This window comes from Gopherus evgoodei, chromosome 8 (assembly GCF_007399415.2).
Source record: "Gopherus evgoodei ecotype Sinaloan lineage chromosome 8, rGopEvg1_v1.p, whole genome shotgun sequence".
Lineage (NCBI taxonomy): Eukaryota > Metazoa > Chordata > Testudines > Testudinidae > Gopherus > Gopherus evgoodei.
This window is the reverse complement of record NC_044329.1, coordinates 83,495,884-83,507,508: the sequence shown is the minus strand read 5'-3', so window position 1 is coordinate 83,507,508 and position 11,625 is coordinate 83,495,884. Positions and strand designations below refer to the sequence as shown.

The 11,625-nt window shown below is 45.7% G+C and overlaps 1 protein-coding gene across 3 annotated transcripts in view; it reads right to left on the bottom strand.

Moving 5' to 3' along the window:
- Window positions 1–9,311: 9,311 nt before the first annotated feature.
- SYDE2 (synapse defective Rho GTPase homolog 2) overlaps window positions 9,312–11,625 on the bottom strand; it is a 49,918-nt gene continuing 47,604 nt past the window's right edge. For 2 of the 3 annotated variants that reach the window (XM_030573552.1, XM_030573550.1), the window contains exon 7: window positions 9,312–11,623. In XM_030573552.1, the coding sequence (XP_030429412.1) occupies window positions 11,121–11,623 (503 nt within the window). In that variant the 3' untranslated portion in view covers window positions 9,312–11,120. The remainder of the gene's footprint in view (window positions 11,624–11,625) is intronic. The other variant, XM_030573551.1, reaches the window with a different exon arrangement.

Here is an 11,625-nt window from a genome sequence, read left to right as displayed (position 1 = left end):
AACAGAGCTGAGCTGGGGAGTGCAACTGCCTCATCATGGCCGGCTTGCCTCTAGATGGTGCAGGTCATTGCAGCACCGGAGGCTTGTCTCTGACTGCCGGGGGCTGAGGTATTGTCATTGCAATCAGATCCCTAGCAGCTTCAAAAGTTTCCGGGTGGATGGCAGGTCCAACTCCTCCATGTGAGGATTGCCTTTCAGGAGTGTTGCTGGGCACCGGACTCAACGGTCCCCTTAATGGGACCAAAGTTGATGGCACCGATTCCGGTGCTCTTGGCGCCGAGTACTCCTGCATAGGACGCACTGCTGCTGCGCCCGCTGGCACCACTGTCTTTGGTATGGGAGAGTGATTCCATCAGTCTTCCTGTGCCACTTGTGTGGCACTGGGTAGTGAGAGCGGTGCTGGGTTGTCTCCGCAACCTGTGGTGCTGGGGAGCACCAGGGCCAAGGTCTTGTAGGCCAGAGTCCTTCCTCGGCAGCTTGTTGCACATGGAGGCTGTGGAGCGCCCCACAGACATGCTCGGTGCTGTGTCCTGGTGGTCTGTGGCAGGCTTGGGCAAAGAGCGGACTCTGTCAAAAGCTCTTTAAGACGGAAGTCTCACTCTTTCTTCGTCCCGGGGTGGAATGCATTAGAGATCCTGCACTTCTGTCTCGTACTTCTCCCCTAGAAACTTTAGGCATGCGTCATGGGGGTCGCCTGTTGGCATAGGCTTACTGCAGGGTCTGCAAAGCTTAAACCCTTGGGACTGAGGCATGCCCTGGAACCCAGGGGAAGGGATTGGGGGGTAGCCCCACCCCCAATACCTTATCTACAAACTACAACTACAAACTAAAAACTAACAGCTACTATAAACACTAAGGGAAGCACTTGCAATGCAAGCGACCACAGTTCCAATGACCGTCACTGGTGGTAAGAAGGAACTGAGGAAGGGCTGGGTTGACAGGGTCATATATTCGGCGCCATGAAGGTGCCACTCCAGGGGGCTCCACCACCAACCCAACAGATGCTGGTAGGGGAAAAACTTTCTAATGACTGTGCACACAGCACACACACACCTAATTGGAAACATCAGAATGTTGTGGGTTTTGGTTTACTGACTCACACCCTTTTACTCCATAGTTATTTGATCCTCTCAGCACATACTACATGGTCGCTGTGCAAAGTTAATACAGACTTTCATAAATAGCTTATGAGTAGTTCGCAAACTGGAACTTGCGAGTGTCTCAGTAGTTACATCTGACATTCTTGAAACAATACTACTTCCTGCCAGTTGCAGTCCAGTAGAGCACTCTGGGTCTTCAGAGGCTTTTTCGATCAATTAAACTGAAAGAGAAAAGGGAAAGAACAAGCTGCAATAAGGGCAGTGCTTTGTCAGGTGTTTCTTTAGAACAAATTCAATAGGGCTCATATTTGCAGATGACCACAGAATAAGAAGGTTCGCAAACGCGCGAGAGTGCAGAACCATAGTGCAACATGACCTGGGGAGTTGTGGGAGCTACGGTCGGGACAGTCACCAGTAAGATACGTAAAGACCTATACCTAGAAAGAGGAAATAAACAGCACAGAAACAAACTGGGCTCTGGAGAGTAGAGGTTTAACCAAGCTGCCACATCATACCCCCCCAAAACAAATTTGTTTTCATGTTGTCCCAAAATCACCAAGCAGCCTAGTTGTCAGTGGGAAGGAATGTGATTGCTAAAGGGAGACTGAGAAGAAGTTGAGAACCACCAGCTTCAAAAATTTCGTTGTTCCAGTTGTTGTGGAGGAAACAAAAAACAGCTGAGTGGAGATTCTCTCTGCTTCCAGCCTGGAGATGCTCACATCAGAAATCTCACAGCAACCAGACCTAACCTCACCCTTTCCTCAAACTGGGGTAAATAAATGCCCAGAGGCAGGCCTGGCTTCCCGGTCAACCATAACATGTCTAAATGGAAGCATTCCAGCTTTACTTCTCCAACTGCTTCAAGTTCAGACAGAGATATTCACTAGCTCAGCCAGGGTAGGAGTGTCGACAAACAATAATAAACACCTTTGTTCTGAGGGAAGCAGCTGAAGTTTCCTTCGCAAAGCAGGTGCACATTGCTATGGCTACTGAGATGCATATTGCCAGAGACACAAAATAGCTAACTGGACATCAGCAGTGATAGGTTCTGCTCCAGCTTTGCCACTGTCTTACTGTATGACCAAAAGCAAATCAGCTAAACTCTTTGTGTCTTAAGTTTCCCCATATGTGAAATGGTACTTACCTTTCAGATCTACTGATAAGTGTTGTGATCATTTTGTAAGACATCATCAGAAGTATAGACCTTAGTACCATTCTTCTATTTCCACTGGATTGTAAATTAAGTCACTTGATTGGTGCTTTCCCATGGAAACTTCTGTGTGTGCATCAACAGACACAAGTACAAATATATAAACGACCACACTTTTCTTATGGAAAAGCAGTTTGCGTACTTGTAAGTTGGGTAAGATTTCTTGACATGTTTCTGTGTTATCTTCATTTGCATCTAACTTCTTCATTATCTGGGACAGTAGAAAGGCCACAAAGCTCAAAGACAGTCTGCCTGTGAATTATATTATGTTCTCTAACATCTAGGTTTTAAATCCCTTCTGGTAGTAAGAAGCCCTGCAGAGTGTAAAGCACGGCACTACCACCTTCATGAAGTATACTGGAAAAACACACAAAAATGGGGAACTCAAGAAATTGTAGTTTATTACTAAATAAGCGTTTCAGGGCTTATCCATGGAGTTCTTTGGGAGTTTTGTCTGAGTAAAGACTGCAGAACCTGAGGCTCATCTCTTGTATGCCATGAAGACCTATCTATTACAATAAATGCTAATTTCCATTTTGCTACAACTACGCTCTTCTAATCCCTGCATTTAACTTTCCTGGTCATGGGGAATTCACATACTAATCCAGCTCTTTAAGAATCTTTTACAACACTAAGTCTGACAGAAGGATGCACTTGAATATTATTATATAAACAGATATGTGAATAGGCACAGTATATAACAAACAAAACGTTTACAGGATACCAAAATATTACAGGATGTTGTCATAACCCATTTAAAAGCAAACACGGCAACCACAATCATTCAAACTGCAAAATAAATTTTGTTTACCTGCAGCGAGATCCCTTATACAAGATCTCTGAAAAGGGAAGCTTTAGTATAATTAAACAACTGATGAGCTTGATATTAATTCAAGTAATTCGTTACAGGTCATCTGATTACTGTGTTCTAATGTTAAGATATTAAAAAGTTTAAATTAATTTTGATAAAGCAATGTGTTTGCTGCATAAAATGTTAATGTAATATTCAGACTCAGAAATATCTCTGTACATTAAAAATTAAAAAACAACAAAGACATTTCCACCAAAAACTTTTGCATAATGAACCCTTTTGTAGTCTATATTGTAAACACAGAGAATTTATGAAATAGTCTGGTTTACCAAAGAATATTTATACAAAAATATGTTAATACTAAATATATTTATACAAACTATATGGAAACTGTTTGTCCAAAACTGTCAACGTATCTTTGTAACATACCAAGAACTGCCATCAAACACACTGGTTTTCAAAGTTGCTTACAAAAACAGATCTAAAAATGCTATTGCGTTAATTTTTAAAAAATCCTATATGAATGCAAATGCAATCTAGAAAACAAAATTCTCCAAGTGACTGAAAAAAAATTTCTGCAAATCACTAGAGTATCTATTGAACAATTAATATATTCTGCCAAAACATAGTGCGGCAAAGTACCAGTTTCTCCTCTGCTGGCTCAGTCCCCTTTTTCCTTGGAGACACAGGCTTGGGCAAAGTAAAGTCCTTCCCGGTCGCACAGGGTCTGGCTAATCCTTTTCTCAGGCAGTCCCTTGCTCTGTTTTTCTCCTCTTCGGGGAAGAGTGCAAGTCTTCCTGGCTGGAAGAGTTCAGAGTCTTGCTGCACCTACTCGCTGGCAGCTTCTCTGCTTCTCTCACTACCCTGCTTCCCTGCCAGGGAAGGTTTAAAAAGGTCTCCAGCAATTTGGGCCAGCTGAACCTAATTAGTTCCCTGGCAACCCCTGTTCCAGCTGAACCTTATTTCTCCATGGCTATCTCCCCTCAATGAATAGGGAGAGGCCTTTTAGCCCCTCTGGGACTAATTACTATCCCTCCTTTAGTAGCTATTTGTCCTGGGATTGTCACATATTCCCCTCCCCGCCCCCGCTCAGCACTACGGGGTTGGGCTACTTGGGTTGGAAAGCCGTGCACCCTCAACAGGCCACCCGCATTGCCATGTTGGGTTCCAGACCTATGTCGTACTGTGAAGTGGAAGGGTTGAAGCGACAGAAACCATCTTGTTACTCTTGCATTTTTGTCCTTGTTTTGGTGCATCCACTGCAAAGGGGCATGGTCCGTGACCAGGGTAAACCTCCTTCCAAGTAGATAGTAGCAGAGGCTTTCTATGGCCCATTTTACTGCCAGGCATTCCTTCTCCACTATGGCGTACTTCCGTTCCCTAGGTAGGAGCTTCCTACTGAGGAAGAGGACAGGGTGTTCGTCATCTCCGACCATTTGTGAAAGCACCGCCCCCAGCCCTACTTCAGAGGCATCCGTTTATCCTACAAACGCCTTCACCCAGTCTGGGGCTACTAGTACAGGGTCTGTGCAGAGGGCCGTCCTCAGATCTGCAAAAGCGGCTTTGGCTGCCACAGACCATTTTACTATGTCTGGGCCCCGAGCTTTGGTTAGGTCCATTATGGGCACGCCCTGGTTGCGAAGTGGGGAATGAACCGTCTATAGTACCCCACTAGTCCCAGAAATGCTCCGACCTGTTTTTTCCGGAGTGGTTGGGGCCACTTCTGTATTAGCTTCTAACTTGTTGAGCTGGGGCTTCACCACACCCCTCCCCACTATATACCCAAGGTACTTGGCCTCAGCTAACCCAGTCGAACATTTGGAGGGATTTGCAGTCAGGCCTGCCTTCCTCAGGGTGTCTAGGACTGCTTCTACCTTCTCCATGTGCATCTCCCAGTCGGGGCTATATATGATGACGTCATCGAGATAGGCAGCGGCGTACTTTCCATGGGGTCATAACAGTTTGTCCATTAGCCATTGGAAAGTAGCTGTGGCCCCATGCAACCCAAAGGGGAGAACAGTGTACTGATATAGTCCTTCTGGAGTTGCGAAGGCCGTCTTCTCCTTGTCGGCCTTAGCCAGGGGGATCTGCCAATAGCCCTTAGTAAGGTCAAGGGTAGACATAAACCGTGCCTTTCCCAGTCTGTCAGTCAGTTAATCTATCCTGGGTATAGGGTATGTGCCAAATTGGGACACCTCATTCAGCTTGCGGAAGTCATTGCAGAACTTCATACTGCCATCTGGCTTAGGCACTAAAACCACAGGACTGGACCATTGACTATGAGATTCTTCAATGACTCCTAAGGCCAGCATCTTCCTGACCTCTTTCCTAATCTCCTCTCTCTTGGCCTCCGGGATCCAGTATGGCTTGACGTTCACCTTCACTCCAGGCTCTGTGAAGATGGGATGGTGAACCTCAGTAGTCCTGCCTGGCTTTTCTGAGAACACATCCTGGTTGCGTTTGATCAGGCTGATCACTTCTGATCGTTGTTTCGGAGTCAACCCCGGAGATATTTCCACCAGGTTGGGCTGATTGCCTTTCAGGGATGGTGCCTCCAGTGCAACCACCGGAGCTTCTCTATCCTGCCAAGGTTTCAGCAGATTTATATGGTAGATCTGCTCCAGCTTCCGGTGACCTGGCTGCCGGACCTTATAGTCGACTTCACCTATAGCTTCTATTACCTCATATGGCCCCGCCACCTGGCCAGGAGCTTGGTCTCCGCTGTGGGTATGAGCACCATCGCCCGGTCCCCTACCTGGAACTTCCGGGTCATTGCTCGACGATTGTAATATGTCCGTTGTGCCCCCTGGGCCTTCTCCATGTGTTCGCGCACAAGGGGGGTGACTCGGATTATTCGGTCTTTCATCTGCAGCACATGTTCCATAACGTTTCTCCCCGGGTTCGGCTGTTCTTCCCAGTCTTCTTTAGCCAGGTCCAGTATACCCCTGGGGTGTCGACCATATAACAGCTTGAATGGGGAGAATCCAGTGGAAGCCTGAGGGACTTCCCATACGACAAACAGTACATAAGGCAGCAGGGCGTCCCAGTCTTTCCCGTCACGACTAATCACCTTCCATAACATTTTTCAATGTTCTATTGAAACGTTTGACGAGGCCATCGGTCTGGGGATGGTAGACCGATTTTCTAAGGGTCAGTATGTGGAGCACGGTACATAAGTCCTTCATCAGTTTAGACACAAAGGGGGTCCCTTGGTCCGTCAGAATCTCCTTAGGTATTCCTACTCTAGAAAAAATCTGGACTAACTCTTTGGCTATGGTCTTGGACATGGTATTCCGGTAGGGGAATGGCCTCGGGGTATCGGGTGGCATAATCTAGTACTACCAGGATGTACTGATGGCTGCGGGCTGACTTCTCCAGTGGCCCTACTATGTCCATAGCTATGCGCTCAAATGGAACCTCAATAATTGGCTGAGGTACCAAAGGGGCCCTTAAGCATGGTCGGGGCCCATGTATTTGGCATTCTGGACAGGAGGTACAATATCGCCGGACGGCTGCATAAATGCCAGGCCAAAAAAACCTCTGTAAAATCTGATCGAGGGTCTTATCTACCCCTAGATGGGCCTCGAATAGATGACTGTGGGCTAGATCCATTACCGCTCTCTGATGCTTCCGGGGGACCAAGAGTTGTTCGATAACTTGCTCTTGGACGCGGACTACTCTATATAACAGATCCTTCTTAATCATATATGGCCCTGGGCCCTTAACTCTCCCCTCCACTGGGACCCATTTACCTTGACTACTTCCTTATGAATATTGTGGTATATGGGATCATTGGCCTGATCCTGACCAAAATTCCCCCATGCAGTCCCTATTTGTCCAAACTCGGGGGGGGGGGTCTACCTCCATTTCCCCCTTGAGGAGAGCCCCTGGGGAACCAGGTCCAACGATAGGGTTGTTGATGGCCGACCCAGTCCCGCTGTCAGCTGAGCCCCTTCTTTCCCCTGACAGTGTAGCCTTCAGGTACTGGGTCAGGGTCCTCGTCCCCCTCCTTTTATCTGCCCTTTGTTCCCTCCGAGTCTTCCTGGTCTTCCCTGGCGAGGAGAACAAATTCTGGCTAAGCTCATGGAAGGCGGGGGGAGGCCACACCTTGGGTCCCAGGGTCATTATTTTCTTCTACCTCACCCCCAGGGAGTGGACCATCAAACCCCAGGAAGTCTTGTCCGATAAGGACAGGGTCATCTTAGTGGGGTTTCTGAGAACTTCTATGCTTACGGGGATGGTTGGATAATAGTTGACATCCCCATGCACACAGGATATTCCCCGAGTGTTTGGCCTGGGATAGTTGGCCGGGCCTGACCAGCTTGCCTGACACTAACATGATTGCACTTCCTGAGTCTATCAATGCTGTGGTCTCTATACCGTTAAGATGAACGGGCCTAGTGTATCTATGAGGGACCATCGCAACCCCGACTAGACTTATTACCTCGCATGGTCCCCCTATATCTCCCAGTTCACCTTGCATAGGCTCCCCTAGATTTGGGCATTGGGCAGCAATATGCCCTAGTTCGCCACAGGCATAACATCGGTACCCTGCTCAGGGCAGCCCCCTATTTTTCGGGCTGCTGGGATTTATCCCGAGTCCTTCTCTCCCAGTCCTCCAGTCTCTCTGGGATTGACGACTGCTCTTCCGCCTCCTCCTTCCCCTCCATCTTCCGGCCTGGCGCTAAGGTAAACCGGGGCCTCGGCACAGAGACTGGTCTCCGATTCTGGTGCCTTCCTTCCCCGGTGGTCCGAGAAAGTTCTTGGGCTGCTGAGTGTCTCTCTACGAGAGCAACTAGTTCATCATAAGAAGAACAATCATTTTGGCAGACCCACCATCGTATGTCTGGCGGCAACCCCCTCATGTACCTGTCTAATACCAAGATTTCCACTACCTTCTCTGGCCCATGGGTCTCGGGGTGGAGCCACTTTCGAGCGAGGTGTATCAAGTCAAATAGCTGGGACCTTGGTGCTTTGTCATCCCGGTACTTCCACGCGTGGAAGCGCTGGCCCTTATGGCCGGCGTCACGCCTGTCCTTGCCAGGATTTCCATCTTCAGCTGAGGGTAATCCATAGCTGCTTCTGGGGTCATGTCAAAGTAGGCTTTCTGGGCCTCTCCACACAGGAATGGAGCCAGGAGGCCTGCCCACTGGTCTTGAGGCCAGGCCTCCCACAGTGCCGTCCTCTTGAATGCAAGGAGATATGCCTCTATATCATCATCTGTTGTCATTTTCTGTAAATAGTTGCTCGCTCGTAGCAGCCGGGTCCCCTGGGCCCCATGTGTCAGCGTGGTCAGGGCTTTCAATTGGTTCACCACTTCATTCAGGGTGGCTCGATCTTGGGCCACCTGGCTCATCAGCAACTGGTTTGTCTCCTGCTGGAGATGTATGGACTCTTGTTGGGCCGCCGCCTGTACTCTGGTAGCCTCTTGTTGAGCCGCAGCAGCCTGTATCAACGCCTTCACTACATCCTCCATTTTTTGGGGGTGGGGGGAGGATTTTACCTTGCCCTGAGACGGCTTGCCATAGAGCCTCACTCACTATGACATCCCACTCCTGACACCACGTGTGGCAAAGTACCTGTTTCTCCTCTGCTGGCTCAGTCCCCTTTTTCCTTGGAGACACAGGCTTGGGCAAAGTAAAGTCCTTCCCGGTCGCACAGGGTCTGGCTGATCCTTTTCTCAGGCAGTCCCTTGCTCTGTTTTTCTCCCCTTCAGGGAAGAGTGCAAGTCTTCCTGGCTGGAAGAGTTCAGAGTCTTGCTGCACCTACTCGCTGGCAGCTTCTCTGCTTCTCTCACTCCTCCCCTGCTTCCCTGCCAGGGAGGGTTTAAAAAGGTCTCCAGCAATTTGGGCCAGCTGAACCTAATTAGTTCCCTGGCAACCCCTGTTCCAGCTGAACCTTATTTCTCCATGGCTATCTCCTCTCAATGAATAGGGACAGGCCTTTTAGCCCCTCTGGGACTAATTACTATCCCTCCTTTAGTAGCTATTTGTCCTGGGATTGCCACAATAGATATGTACAGTAGACATCTTAAATGAAAGTATGTTATTAGATAACCACTTACAAGACTTGATCACATTTATTCTCAATTCAAATTTTTATTTAGAATTAAAATTTATAGTTTAAAAATTATACACATTCTGTATAAAAGTTTAAAAAAATACATTGATTTATTGATAAATGTGTCAGGTTAAATTTACATTTAAAATAATATTTTATTGCATATTTTAACACTTATAACAAAAATAAATTAATGAGAATTAATAAATCATTTGAAACCATGCTAAGATATTCCTTTAGAAAAAGGTAGTAAAATTGTACCGTAATTCTCAATGCCATTCTACTGTAAATAAATATATTGCCAGGTTTTATAATTATAGAAGACTGTATTAGCTAAAAGCACTTACCAAAGGGCAATAGGAAAGATATGGAAGGATGCGGACATAGTGAAAAGAAAGAAGAAAATTAAATCCTATACTTTCAGTTGATTAAGACTGGATGTTTGGATTCCCAGTAAAAATGCTGTGAGTTTGTGCCCTTTTGCTTGTTATGATGTTACAAAGGTGGCTTGGGATCTTTTAAAAAAATTTAACAAATATTTCCTCAGCCTTTTTTGTTTTAGAAATTCAGTTACCTGCCATGGAAGACTCTAGATGATGGGAGGTATGATTGAATTATGAGATCAGATACCAAGGAAATGAAATCTGATTAATTGAGAGGGGATGTGATTTTCCTTCTGACTCTTTAAAACTCTTGATTTTGTTTGTTTTGGTTAACACTTATTTAATTAAAACACTGGGGTGGGGGGGGGCTGCCTTTCATAGGTATTTATCACCTCCAAGTTCTCAATGAGCATCTGAATCACGCAAGATGACCTCCAAAGGTATTAAAGATTTAACAGTCTGCTATTTCTAAGGTAAAAGAAAAAGCACACACACACCCAAAATAAAAGCTTTAAAACCCAAAACCCTTTCACACCTTCTTCATATGTCAGAAAGGATTAAAAAAAATAAAAAGCACAATCCTTTCCATCCCCCTTCTTTGCTTGAAGGGCACCTTTACAGGGAACAGACAGGTTCACTGGAAACACTTAGGAAATGCTGGAATACTTCTTTAAACTGGATGGTTTATTAATGTAGTTAATAGTCAACAGCTGTGAACTGAAGCACAACATGTGACACAAGGTCATTTATATTAATCATTCACTATGTCCTCTCTCTTGGCACATATTTCTGTGCGTAAAATCAAATGCTACATTGCTCAAGCGAATCCTTATTTTGGTATCACAATGTGGAGGTCTTTAGAAATGGTTTCCTTATCCAATTCAGATTTCCCGCTTCCCAATATAACTATACAAACATGTACATAAATATATACAAACAAGGTTAGAAAAATATTTAATTTTTGCAGGTTTAAATAATTACTGAAAAGTGTTAATACAGGAATACAATAATATTTTGTACACCTAAACTTTTATATATGTATAAAAAGCATTTTTTCATAGCAGCCTTTGCATTGCAAATGAAAAGGTAACATAGATGGTAGAATGGGATCTACCTAAAGTTCATGCTGCAAATCACAGGCCAAGAAACACTAATCCTGTACTAAGAGGAATGTCTGTACCAGGTATAAAGTTTCAGGAACGAAGAGTGCTGTTGCTACACAGAGCAGACAAAGATGGCACCTTCGCTCCTGTCACATACTGTCCAAGCATCATAAGTGCATAGTACCTTGACGGGATAAGGGGGGAAAAAAATCACTTCTTCCTAACATTTCACATAGTCTAAAAGGCCAACTTAAACCATTGAGGGTGAGGCCAATGTATTCTTCTAATGAGAAGAAAAATTATCCACAATAATGGATTGGCTAAATTGGATTTGTTTATCCAAAGGGAGGCCACAGATTATTCCACAATGCATTAAATAAACCACAGACAGACTTTTTGAAGAGGCGGGTGGAGGAACAGGGAGGTATCAACAGCAGGTATCGTGCAAGAAAATTAGTAAGTAATATTTAGTTTGTTTTTGTTGAGTTCCCGCTCCAAGTTTCCTATCAGAGTATCAATACTTTCTTGCAGGTCTTTGAGGTTTACTCTGTGGTCCACTGCTGAATCTATTGTTTGCATTGTCAGATAGGTCTGAAATGTATGCTCTTCAGACCTGGATTTTGCGTGTTCAATCAGTCTATCTGGTCCATCTACTTTGCTGCAATCTTCCCCACTTTCTGTATCTTCTGAAGGAACATCATCATAGTCTGCTTCATTTAGTGTCTCCTTTGGATCCAAAAAGTAGTTTTCCCCACAACTGCTCCAGTCTCCTGCGTAGCGATTACTTGAGGGACTGTCTAGTCTGGCTGGTCGGGGCCTACGTACCCCTGACATTTCAGTACTGCTCAAATCCAACATCTGAGGTGGCTGCTTCTTGGGTCTCAGATAATTCAATGACGACTGGTTCCCTGGAAACACGTTTGAGTATGTTGATTCTTTGGCAGCTGAACATTGCACT